Here is a 13,024-nt window from a genome sequence, read left to right as displayed (position 1 = left end):
TTAAACTTTGATACTTTGGAGGCCCATTTAATTTATTTTTTAAGGTGACACCTTGGAGGCCCGTTTCGTTTTTTTTGTTGTTGTTAAGAGATAAGGTCTCGCCCCGTCACCCAGGCTGAAGTGCAGTGGTGCGATCAAAGCTCACTGCAGCCTCATAAACTCCTGGGCTCAAGCAATTCGCTTACCTCAACCTCCCCAAGTACAGGGATTACAGGCATGAGCCACCAGGCCCAGCTCATTTTTTAAACTTTTTGGAGAGATGGCGCCACGATGTTGGGCAGGCTGGTCTCAAACTCCTGCCTCGAGCGATCCTCCCACCTCGACCTAGTAAAGTGCTGGGATTACAGGTGCTCACCGCCACACCCAGCCCAGCTCCAGTTTTTCACAGTTCCCTGGATCTCGTTGTTTTTTTTTTTTAAGTGTTCATGTACTGGCCAAAACACAGCGGCCTTGCCCCTCACCTACCCCCTGCCCAGGCCTCCAGCCCTGCCCCACCCACCTCCACAGCTGAAATCAGAGACAATACAAGTTCCTCCTGTGCACAGGTTCCATTTATTGTAGAAAATAATAATAATTACAGTGATGAATAGATCTTCTTAAATTACAAAACAGAAACCACGAAGAAGGAGGAGGAAAAACCCCAGGACTCCCGAGGGTGAAGCCGCCCCTCCTCCCTGCCACCCTCCCAGGCTGGTTAGTGTCCTTGGCAGGGGCAGAGGACTCAGAGGGGATCAGTCTCCAGTGGCCCAGGGCTGAAGTGGGTGAGGCAGAGTCCTGAGGCCACAGAGCTGGGCAGCCTGAGCGGCCTCTCTGGCCCCCTCCCCCACCACTGCCCAAACCTGTTTACAAAGCCTTCACCCCTCCCCTCCAAACCCGTCCATCCACTCTGCCCTCCTCAGGCAGGTGGGTGGGCAAGGCCTCAGCCATACTCCTGGGTGCGGGTTTCGGTGAGCAAGGCACAGTCCTAGAGGTGACATCAAGGCCTGCCCGGAACAGAGGAGATGCAGGCAGACAGAGTGGGGAAAATGTAAATGGGGACAGTGGCCAACACCGATGCAGGCAGAGCCCAAAGTCACGGTTGAGCCATCCTGGCCAGCAGAAGCCAGCTCCCCACTCCACTGCCACACCCTGTCACTTCCGTCCCTCCACAATATCCAGAGGAGGGTGGACTCTGTTCTTGCTAGTAGGAGGCGGCCCTGGGAAGGTGTCCGAATGGGCCAGAGAGGCTGAAGGCTGCTGCCTTCCTGCCTGGCTCAGTCTCTGCCCAGTCCCCAGTCCCCAGCAGCCAGGGGCCCGTGGCAGGGCCCTCCTGGGGTCACAGCCTGTGCTGAGCTCAGTCCAGGGAAGAACAAAGCAGAGAGGGACAGAGTGGAGCCGTGGCACCTTACACGTAGTTGCTGGCAGCAGCAGAGCGGGCGGCAGAATACTTGGCAGAGTAAGGCTTGTCTGTACGGGGTGGGCAGTTGCAGCAAAGCAGCCCCCCGCCAAGCAGCAGCAGGCCGGAGGCAGCCCAGCCGACGTAGAGCGAGGCACCCATCTCCCGCTTCTGCCCGGAGGCCACCAGCGGGTTGTAGAAGTCTTGGATGATGTTGTGGGCCGTCCAGGACACGGGCACTATCACCAGCAGGCCGGCCAACAGGAACACCACACCCGCCACGATCATGGTCTTGGCCTTGGCACTCTCATCCTCCAGGCAGTTGGTACACTTGCCCCCCACCACGGACAGCAGCACGCCCAGAGCGGCCACGATGATGCTGATGATGACGAGGGCGCGGGCTGCCTGCAGGTCCTGCGGCAGCGCCAGCAGCGAGTCATACACCTTGCACTGCATCTGGCCGGTGCTCTGCACCACGCAGTTCATCCACAGGCCCTCCCAGATGGTCTGCGAGGTGACGATGTTGCTGCCGATGAAGGCCGTCACGCGCCACATGGGCAGCGCGCAGCACAGCATGACGGCCAGCCAGCCCAGGACGGCCAGCGCGATGCCCGTCACCTGTAGCCCCATGGAGGCCATCGCTCAGCGTCCGCGGAGGTTGAGGACCTGGAAGGCTGAGGGGATCCGGCTGTGGAGGCCGTAGGATTCCAAGCGCTGGGGACGGACTTAACGTTCACAGAGAGCTCCTTTGCGCTGTGAGTCAGGAGAAAAAGCCAGTCCTGATGCACAAGCCAGCGAGTGTGAGCAGACCAGTTCCTTCCAGCCGACAGCTACCAGGGCACTCTCTCTCTCAGGACAGGTTGAGCAGTTATATGGCTCTGGCAGAGGGGCGGGGGCAGAGGGAGGGGTTTTCGTCACTGGGACCTCCTCCTGACCAGTTTCTCTGGATTCCTGAGCCCAGGCCAACAAAGGCACTTTTGAGGCCCCTGCCCCTGGTCCCTGAGTCACTATCCAGTCTCAGAAGAAACTACCCTCTCCCCTTCCTCAAAGCCCATGCTGAGGTCACCCGGGAGACAGACACTGAATCACAGCCCAGGGACAGCTGGATATTCACAGGGCAAGGCCAGGGGGCAGCCAGACCAGCCAGGTTTGGGATCCTGAAGACCAGGGTCCCCACAGGCCAGGGTCCCCTCATTCTAGGTTTAGGTGGGAGGACAGGGTGGGGACCTTCAGGGAGAGAGTTTGAGGATGCAGTCTTGGAAACATCCACGAGAAACCGCACCTTGATTACTGTCCTTTCTTGTCCTTATCAGTTTCATCACTGGCAGTTTCACTGCTGTTGTGATTATGATCACTCATGCATCTGGCCTCACCAGCAGCCTCTGCGGCACTGGCTGGATAAAGTTACGTGTAGGGGAGTGAGGAGCCGGGAAGCCGGGACTCCTGGGTACATCACCCACTCTCACCCATCTCTATCACCAGCTTCTCTGTTTGGCTAGAAGAGGGGCCTTGGACATGATGCACCTTTAGCCAAAAAGAGACAGAAGCCTGCCCCTCTCCACCTCCACAGAAGTTTAGTCTGGTGGGCTCTGTTCCTGCCAGGGGCCACCCTGCTTGCCCAGAACTGGGTGGGGCTGGTCACCAACGACGACAAACATTAACTAGATCCTGGAGACATCATCACCCCAGTAAATGGATGTTTACCCTGTGGAGACATACAAAGCCTTCCAATAAAGCCAGGGTGGGTGCAAAGTCCCATGAGATTTCAAAGAGAAGGGGAACTCTTCCGGGGTAGGGAGGTGTGGTGCTGGGGGAGCTTGACTGCAAAGGGGTGCTGGGTGGCACAACTCCTGGGGGCACTGGATTCTTGGATTATGCCACAGAAGGCATCATGAACGGGTCCCCCAGAAAAGTTTTGCAAGGCAACGGGACTGGCTGAAGGAGGACATTCTGGTAGACGGTGGGCCAGGCTGAACAAACGCAGCTCGTTCTGGGAACACAGCCCTTAGGAGAGATGTGCAAGGCAGCGAGACTGGTGAAGGAGGACATTCGGGCAGAGAGAACAAGGGCAGAGGTGGCAAGGTGGGGAAGGGCAGCTTGTTCTGGGAACAGCCAGGAATCCAGTTTGACCAGAGACTGGGCTGGGGAGGGAGGTTCCAGAGTAAAAGAGTCAGAAATTTCTGCCGGGAATGTCACCGAGCCCTGGGAGATGGAGGGAAGGAGGAGGGTCTAGGATCAGGAAGATCTTGGTTCAGGGCAGATGACTGAGGGGACCTCTGGGAAGGGGTCATCGTGGGGGTGATCGAGAGTGTCTAGGGCTCATCCCAGCAGCACCGAGGGAGCCCCTCCTCACCCGCCGTGTGGTCATTTTGCATCTCTCATCCAAACCCTGCTGGGAACTCTGCAGGGGCCAGGGCTCCAGTGTGTCCCTGAGCTGCCACCATTGTCCAGCACTGGTGGCTGTGTGCCCAGTTCAGACCCAGAGGGATGCATAGTCCTTGAGCTTCCTGAGGGAAAGTCATCAAGGGTGCCATGGTTTGGGTTGAAGCAATCAGTGAGTACCCACGGGAGGTATTTGAGACGGATCTGTTGACCGGCTAATGAAGCACCGGACAGGCTGGAACAATCTAGCATGATCCACCCATGTTACAGATGGGAAGTTGAGGCCTGGTATTGTGGTTAACTCTATACACATCTATCTCCCCTGCTAGCCTGGGGCTCCTGGAAGACAGGAACAATGCCTTTTGCAACCTCAGTGCCCAGCACCGGGCTTGATACATCACAGATGCTCAAGAAATGTTAGAAGTGGTTGCTGCGGCTCATGCCTATAAGGCCGGCACTTTGGGAGGCCAAGATGGGAGGATCGCTTGAGGCCAAGAGTTGGAGGCCGCAGTGAGCCATAATCACACCATTGCACTCCAGCCTTGGGCAACAGAGCAAGACCCTGTCTCGAAAAAAAAAAAAAGAAAGAAAAAGAAATGTTTGGGCAGGGTGCGGTGGCTCATGCCTGTAATCCCAGTACCTTGGGAGGCCAAGATGGGCGGAACATGAGGTCAAGAGTTCGAGACCAGCCTGGCCAACATGGTGAAACCCCATCTCTACTAAAAATACAAAAATTAGCTGAGTGTGGTGGTTCACACCTGTAATCACAGCTACTCAGGAGACTGAGGCAGGAGAATAGCTTTAACCTGGGAGGTGGAGGTTGTGGTGAGCCGAGATCACGCCATTGCACTCCAGCCTGGGTGATAGAGCGAGACTCCGTCTAAAAAGAAAAGAAAAGAAAAAAAAAGGAATGTTTGATGATGGAAAGAATGAAGCATTCTCCAGTTTCAAACCACACTCCTACACCTTGACCCCCATCATAAGCACACTCACCAAAACAAACAGGGATGGTTTCTGCCCGGACCACGCCTCCCTGGGGCTTTCTTTACAAGGCTCTCTCCGCACACAGAGCCTATGGGCTAAATAACACCAGAGATAAGTAACCATCATGACTGATGATAAGTGCTTTCCTGGCGATGATGTGACCTCATCACAGCCTCCGGCCGTCAGCAGGGCAGGGACTTTTATTGCCTTGGCTCAAAGGAGTAAACTGAAGCCCAGAGAAGGCCAGGGGCTTGCCTAGGACGGGTGGGCACTCCAGCATGGGTGCCTCCTTCCCCAGGTGCCTCTTACCTGTGGTCCCAGCCAGGTAGCCTTCAGCAAGCTTTCTGAGTAGATACATGACTTGGCCAGATGGCCAGAACCTACCCCCCCGCCTCCCCCCCACCTCCTGCCCCACCCCGCCACTTCCTGCCCTTGCTTTCCTGGGACACAGCCAACTGGCACTTGGAGAAGCAGGCATGGGGGAGGGGGGCATGCAAATCCTACAACAGTCCACCTGTGGCCCTACAGAAGTGACTTAACAAGCTGTCCTTCCCTCCCAGGCACAGTCACGCGTATCGGGAGCAGAGAGCAGGGAGGGGTTGGAGGTTGAGGGGAGGGCAGGTGCAGGAGGGCCTCCAGGCATAGAGCAGACACAAGGCGGGGAAGAAGCATGAAGCTCACACAGGGCTAGAGGACCCAGGTGTGAAGGAGAGGCCAGAAGGATGTCCTTGGGGATCAGCCAGCAGCTCAGTGGAGCTAGAGAGAGATTTGTTGATGCTTTGTTGATGCCAAGAGACCGTTGGCTCAGTCCCACCCACCCGCTGCAGGAAAAACACCAGCAAAGGCAAGAGGTGCTTGTCTCCTCTCCGCTCTGGCTCCCACAGCCCTAAGGCAGAGGAAAACAAGGAAATTCACCTCCAGGCCTGCATCTGGCCCTCTTTCCAAAGCCCAGAGATCTTTTACAGGAACACCTTATAAGACATCTGTTGTTATCACCTTGGTTTTGGGGTCAGAGAGTGCAGGGTTGCCACTCATTTATTTTCTTTTTCTTTTTTGTAACTTGCACTGTGTGATTTTGTGCTGACAGAATTGGATCACATGTGCTGGTTTCTAACTTTTGTTATTGTTGTTTTGGTTTTGAGACGACGCGATCTCTGCTCACTGCAGTCTCCATTTCTTGGGTTCAAGCAATTCTCATGCCTCAGCCTCCCGAGTAGCTGGGACTATAGGTGCACACCACCACACTCAGCTGATTTTTGTAGTTTTAGTAGAGACAGCGTTTCAGCATGTTGGCCAGGCTGGTCTCGAACTTCCAGCCTCAAGTGATCTGCCCGCCTTGGCCTCCCAAAGTGCTGGGATTGCAGGCGTGAGCCACCGTGCCCAGCCACACGTGCTGGTTTCTATCAAGGATAAAAACCACCAGATCAGCTCACCCATCTCTGCCCACTCCGTAAACCATCTTTCCAACCCAGGGACCATCTCTGAGCCACAGCTTCCTCCTTTGTAAAAATGAGGATGTTGCACCCCTTCCAGTATCAAAAACAAAAACAGACGTGAAATAAGATGGGGATGTGAAAATGCTTCGCAAGCCAAAAAGGACAAAAGCTGGGAAGCTGTGTATCCATGAGCCATCCTACCAGCCCTGTGACCTTGGAGAAGCCAATTCCATCTCTGAACCCCAACTTCCTCCTTTGTACAGTGAGAACACTGGGGCCCACTCCCCAATCTGAGACACACGTGAAATGAGAGAAGGATGTAAAAATGCTTCGTGAGCCGAAAAGTGTAATACCAAGAGGAGGGAGCAAAGTTCCGGACGCAAAGCAGCTGCTGCTCAGTTCGGATCCTGGTCATATCAGGTGGGAGCTAGGACTTTTCAGACCCCTGTCCCCAGAGTTACAGGGGCTTGGCCAAGTCCCCAATTTTTTTTTTTTTTTTTTTTTTTGAGAAGGAATGTCGCTCTGTCACCCAGGCTATAGTGCAGTGGTACAATCTCGGTTCACTGCAACCTCTGCCTCCCAGGTTCAAGCAATTCTCCTGCCTCAGCCTCCCAAGTAGCTGGGACTACAGGTGCCCGCCACTGCACCCGGATAATTTTTGTATTTTTAGTAGAGATGGGGTTTTGCCATGTTGGCCAGGCTGGTCTCGAACTTCTGACCTGAAGTGATCCACCTGTCTCAGCCTCCCAAAGTGCTGGGATTACAGGCATGGGCCCCAAGTCCCCAGTTGTAACACACACACATGCAGCTTGCCCTGAGCTCAGCTCCCTGGGAGTCCTTAGCAAAGGGGCAAAAACAAAGTTTCCCTTGTAACCCCAAGCTCCTACTGGCTTCCGAGCCCTAGGGCCGGTGATGGATCACTGTCCTGCAGCCAAAAAGATCTCAGTGGGCTGAGCAGTCTAGCTCCCAGAGCCTGTACTCCATGCCTTCTGGGAACACGAAGACTAAAGCCAGGGAAGCCAGTGTATATTAAATTGATTCCTAGGGCGGAAACAGTAGCTCACGCCTGTAATCTCAGCACTTTGGGAGGCTGAGGCGGAAGGAACTCTTGAGCCAAGAGTTCTAGACTAGCCTGGCCAATATGGTGAAACCCTGTCTATACTAAAAATTAGCCGGGCGTGGTGGCGTGTGCCTATGGTCCCAGCTGCTCGGGAGATGGAGGTGGGAGAATCGCTTGAAACCTGGAGGCAGAGGTTGCAGTGAGCTGAGATCGCGCCACTGCACTCCAGCCTGAGCAACAGACCAAGATCCTGTCCCTTAAAAAATAAAAAACAGTAGATTTGGCGTAGTGACTCACGTCTGTAATCCCAGCACTTTGGGATGCCGAGGTGGGCATATCACGAGGTCAGGAGATCGAGACCATCCTGGCTAACACGGTGAAACCCCGTCTCTACTAAAAATACAAAAAATTAGCCAGGCGTGGTGGCGGGCGCCTGTAGTCCCAGCTACTCGGGAGGCTGAGGCAGGAGAACAGGGTGAACCTGGGAGGCAGAGCTTCCATTGAGCTGAGATCGCGCCACTGCACTCCAGTCTGCACGGCAGAGTAAGACTCCGTCTCAAAAAAATAGTAATAGAAAAATAGTAAAGGATGGATTTTTTTTTTCTTTAGACAACAAGATCCTATTTCTTTCTGAAGTCCTTGAGCTCAGATTGGAGTCTTAGCACCAGGCTGAAAGGGAGAGTCCCTGGCCCTCAGCCTGACTGCCCACAGCAGTGGACCGTCCACCCCCTCGGCCTGGTGCTAGGTGATGGCAGGCGTGGCTGACTAATCTGGCCAGACTGGCTGAGCGGGTGCTGCCCCCAGGTTGGGCACCACGTGGGCCGTGGGTAGGGGCGGTGGCCATGTCTGGGGGTTCTTCTAAGGAAGAGAAGAAAGACCACACTGATGCCTCCTGGCTGGAGTCCCAGAGTCGGGCACTTCTGGTGGCAGAGATGGGAAGAGGGGCTGAGCAAAGGGAGGGGACTCGGTGAGAGAGCTTAGTTAGACAGACCCGGAGGAGATGACTGTGTGAAGGGGAGGAGGCTTATACAGGGGACAGGACTGAGAGGACCGTTGTTAAATTACTTTCCTCCAAATCGGTGCATCGATTTCGGTTTATGTCCATCGGTTTCAAAACGTCTGGCCAGGCATGGTGGCTCATGCCTGTAATCCCAGCACTTTGGGAGGCTGAGGCAGGAGGATCGTTTGAGGCCAGGAATTGAAGACCTACCTGGGCAACATAGTGAGACCCTTTTTCTATTTAAAAAAAATTGTTTTTTTTTAATTAGCCAGGCATGGTCGCATACACCTGTAAATCCCAGCTATTCGGGAGGCTGAGGCAGGAAGATCACTTAAACCCAGGAGTTGGAGGCTACAGTGAGCCATGATCATGCCACTGCACTCCAACCTGCGTGACAGAGCAAGACCTCATCTCTAATAAATAAATAATTAGCAAGCCCCATATTTACCATGACCTTCGGCATTCCCACCGTCCTACCCAGCTGTCCAGCCCCTCACAGGCCACTCCCCCACTTCACAGAGAGGTCCATCCAGGTCCCAGGCATAAACCCTCCCTCCCACCCTCCTCCACCCCTCCCTCTGGCTCCCCCCACCTCATTTCAGGGCAGTCCTGTCTCTACTGGACTTTACTCCAATTTCCCAGAGGCGGGGGAGGGAGAGGACCTAAGGGCTGTGGAATTCCTGAAGACCCTCTAATCTGATGGAAGAGTCAGTCCTCCCCAACCCCACCCCTCCCTCTCCCCATCCAGGGCAGCCTTCTCTTGCCCTGGCCTCTCAGGGAGCAAGCCAGCCAGTAAACCATGTTTTGAGCATCTGCTTCAGGGTCAGGCACTATGCTAAGTGCCTTCGAATAACATTGAATAACAGGAAATCATTTTATCTCACTGCAAAACAGTGTAGGGGTATCATTGTCGTTCTCTTGTTTTCGTTTTTAAGACATGAAGCCTCGCTCTGTCACCCAGGCTGGAGTGCAGTGGCACAGTCATAGCTCACTGAAGCCTCGAACTCCTGAGCTCAAGCAAACCTCCACCTTCAGCCTCTGGTGTAGCTGGGACTACCGGTGTGCACCCCCACACCCAGCTAACTTTTTGTTTTTCTGTAGAGACAGGGTCTCCCGATGATGCCCAGGCTGGCCTTGAACTCCTGGCCTCAAGTGATCCTCCTGCCTCAGCCTCTCAAAGTGCTGGGATTCCAGGTGTGAGCCACCATGCCCAGCCCGTTCGCATTTTAGAGATGAGAAAACTAAGGCTCTGGGAGCTGATGTGACATTCCAGGGCCCCCAGAATAATGGCAAAACCGGTATTCACACCCTGCCCGATGTCTGATTCTGGGGCTCATCCTCTACCCCTACTCTTCTATTGCCCAGGGCTGGCATGGAGCTCATCAGGGTGTAATCAGCCCAGCCTGAATTGAAATAAACAGCTCCCACGCAGGGAAAACCAGCTCTGTGTGAGCACTGGAGAGGGAAAAATCAACTCTACCTGGGGCACACCAGGCAGGCTTCCTGGAGGAGGTGGCACGTGGAGAGGAAACCAGAAGGGTGAGTAAAAGCTTAAAGACCTATGAAGAGGAGAGAGTTCTCCAAAAAGGAGAGTAGCAGGGACAAAAACAGGGGTGTGTGTGGGGAGGGAGTATCTGTGGAAAACTGAACTTGAGGAGTCGGAAGCCAGGCAGGTGAGGGCGTAGGGCTGGGAAATAAGTTGGGAGCATCAGTGTGGGCCTCAAGGGCGCAACCCAGGAGCTCAGGTCAGTTGGAGGGAGAGTCAGGAGGGCGGTCTTGCTTTGGGCTGGGTGATGGAGGACAGAGGAGGCGGGGCTTCACTGGGAGGGTGCCTTTGTCTCAGGACCAGCCAGGACTCCTAGAGAAGTGCCCCCTGGTCCCAGGCCAGGACAGGCCTTGTCACCAGTCAGCGGAGCAAAGAGCTGGGATCATCCCATCCTGCTCCGTCTTGGAAGATCAGAAGATGCCAGAACACAGAACCCAGAAGCCGGGCACACCCCCGATGACGAGGGTTTACAGAGAAGCTGTCTCTGACACACTAAGAGGCTGAGAGAAACCCGCACGCCGACCAGGAGACTCCTAGGTCAGCAGCCCATGAGTCAGCAGTGACGGAGCCAGGGACGAAACCCAGGAGTCCGGGATCATCAGCACCATCTCACCCCATTTCCAGGTGACTCAGAGATCATATTATCCCTCCCGGCACAGAGGCCCCAGGCCTGGCCTCTCTCCTGCCCTGTGTCCCCCGCCCCATCTCTCCCACATCTCCCCGCAGCGTGGATGGGCAGACACCAGCCACGCCCTCTCCTGTCACACACAGATACCAATCTCTTGCCTTCTCAGAGCCCAAGAAGTCCAGCTGCCAGATCTTTGCCCTATTGCCAAGTGCTCCTACTGACCCAGCCCTGCTGGAGTCCTCATTCCCTGCCAGCTCCCATGTCTGGATCATCTCAGGCCCCCGGAAGGGCACATCCCTGTCTGAACTGTCCCCTCCCCTGGGGAGTAGGAGGCAGGGTGGGGCCAGGAGCAGCCACACTGGTGATTAGGTTTGAGCTTTGTAATTTTTCAGTTTTTTTTTTTTTTTTTTTTGAGACAGAGTCTCACGCTGTCACCCAGCCTGGAGTGCGATGGTGCAGTCTCGGATCACTGCAAGTTCCGCCTCCCAGGTTCAAGTGATCCTCCTGCCTCAGCCTCCTGAGTAGCTGGGATTACAGGCGTGCACCACGCCCAGCTAATTTTTGTATTTTTAGTAGAGACGGGGTTTCGCCATGTTGGCCAGGCTGGTCTCGAACTCCTGACTTCAACTGATCCACCTGCCTCGGCTTCCCAAAGTGCTGGGATTACAAATGTGAGCCACCTCGCTCAACTCAATGCTCTTTTTATATCAGGGCATAAGCATCGGGGCTTGAGCTTTTGAAGTGTGCCTCAGTGTTCACCCACAGCACTCAACTCCCACCTCTTTTCCTTCCTCCCTCCCTCCCTTAATGCTTTCTTGCTTCTCGCCAACTGAGCAGGGGGAGTGTGGATGCCCAGGGGCCTGCCAGCTGCCACCCAGTTGGTGTCACTACCTCCCAGCATCAGTCTCCATCCCCATGTCCCCATACAGGCTGGCTCTCCTCACCCACAGCCGTGCAACAAGCATCCATGTTTATTTTCTTTCAGGCAATTTTATTCCCATTCTTTGCCATCTCAGCAGGCTGGCAGAGAACTCACAGTCCATCCCTCCTGTAGCTCCCGCTCTGACCTAGATATATGCAGTCCCAGGACATCGGGAATGGAAGGCCCTCACTTGTCCCATCAGCCATTGCCCAGCTTTGGCTGCCATGGAAACCTCCAGGCTTCAGTCTGTGTGGTCTCTTCAGGGCCTGGGTCTCAGTGGCCTTGCAGCCACACTGAGGAATCAGAAATCACTGGTGGGACCGGACGAGGTGGCTCACGCCTGTAATCCCAACACTTTGGGAGGTCCAGGTGAGAGGATCACTTGAGCTCAGGAGTTCCAGACCACCCTGGGCAACATAACAAGACCCTGTCTCTACAAAAAATTTAAAAATTTTTTAAAGATTTTAGGCCGGGCGTGGTGCCACACACCTGTAATCTCAGCACATTGGGAGGCCCAGGTGGGTGGGTCACTTGTGGTCAGGAGTTGGAGACCAGCCTGACCAACATAGCAAAACCCCATCTCTACTAAAAGTACAAAAATTAGCTGGGCATGGTTGTGCACACCTGTAATCCCAGCTATTTGGGAGGCTGAAGCAGGAGAAATGCTTGAACCCAGGAGGCAGGGGTTGCAGTGAGCCGAGATCGGGCCACTGCACTCCAGACTGGGCGACAAGAGCAAAACTCTGTCTGAAAAAAAAAAAAGGTTTTTTTAGTTAAAAAAAAAATTTTTAACTCCAAAAAATGTATGCAGCTACTTCTGCCCTCATGGAGGGGAGAATAATGTGAGTATGGGCTGTGCACAGTGACTTAGTTCCAAGGGTACAGTACAGGAAGGGTAACCTTACAGTGAGTGGAGAAAGCCGACAATCACTGCCCCAGCCAGGAGATCAAAGTCAACATCAGTAGTTATTTGTCATGTTGATAATCTATACTCGTGATAGAATGTAAAGCAAATGGCACTTTACCTGAGATCTTTCTGCTGCAAACCCATAATCCTAATGTAATCATGAGAAAAACATCAGACAAATCCCAAGACAGGAGCATCTGCGATATAGCTGACCAGCACTCCTAAAACCTGAAGATTGTCCTAACAAGGAAAGTCTGAGACACTGTGGCAGCCAAGAGGAGCATCATTACATGATGACTAAATGTCACCTGGTGTCCTGGGTGGGATCCTAAAACAGAAACAGGACATTGGGGAAGAGCCATGGAAATCAATATATGTAAACAAATGCAAATATGTGTAAATAAATGTAAATGGTATGTAAAGAAATGTAAATTGTATATAAACAAATGTGATATGGGATCCCAGATGAGATGCTGGAACAGAAAAAGGCCATTAGATAAAAACTGTGTGGCTGGGCAAAGTGGCTCACGCTTGTAATCCCAACACTTTGGGAGGCCAAGGTGGGTGGATCACCTGAGGTCAGGAGTTTGAGACCAGCCTGGGCAATATGGTGAAACCACGTCTCTACTAAAAATACAAACGTTAGCTGGACGTGGTGGCAGGCGCCTGTAGTCCCAGCTACTCAAGAGGCTGAGGCAAGAGAATCTTTTAAACAGGGGAGGCGGAGGTTGCAGTGAGCTAAGACCATACCACTGCACTCTAGTCTCGGCGACCAAGCCAGACT

General features: G+C 53.9%; 1 protein-coding gene across 4 annotated transcripts; it reads right to left on the bottom strand.

Annotated features, from left to right (window-relative positions):
* Positions 1–529: 529 nt before the first annotated feature.
* Positions 530–5,492, bottom strand: CLDN4 (claudin 4). 4 transcript variants are annotated; one of them, XM_011976344.1, is made up of 2 exons: positions 5,423–5,492; positions 530–4,637 (listed from the first exon to the last, which is right to left on the bottom strand). In XM_011976344.1, the coding sequence occupies exon 2, from the start codon at positions 2,012–2,014 to the stop codon at positions 1,385–1,387; it is 630 nt and encodes a 209-aa protein (XP_011831734.1). In that variant the 5' UTR covers positions 2,015–4,637; positions 5,423–5,492; the 3' UTR covers positions 530–1,384. The 4 variants fall into 4 exon arrangements, with proteins under 4 accessions (XP_011831734.1, XP_011831735.1, XP_011831736.1 ...); XM_011976345.1 differs by lacking the exon at positions 5,423–5,492 and adding an exon at positions 5,051–5,074; XM_011976346.1 differs by lacking the exon at positions 5,423–5,492 and having other exon boundaries at positions 530–1,508; positions 1,557–2,348.
* Positions 5,493–13,024: the final 7,532 nt, after the last annotated feature.

This window comes from Mandrillus leucophaeus, unplaced genomic scaffold (assembly GCF_000951045.1).
Source record: "Mandrillus leucophaeus isolate KB7577 unplaced genomic scaffold, Mleu.le_1.0 Scaffold164, whole genome shotgun sequence".
Taxonomy (NCBI): Eukaryota; Metazoa; Chordata; class Mammalia; order Primates; family Cercopithecidae; genus Mandrillus; species Mandrillus leucophaeus.
The sequence above is the reverse complement of the archived record's forward strand: the minus strand, read 5'-3'. Positions and strand labels throughout refer to the sequence as shown.

Coding starts and splice junctions, on each gene's coding strand:
- CLDN4 (XM_011976344.1), bottom strand. CDS start 2,014: ATGGCCTCCATGGGGCTACAGGTGACGGGCATCGCGCTGGCCGTCCTG.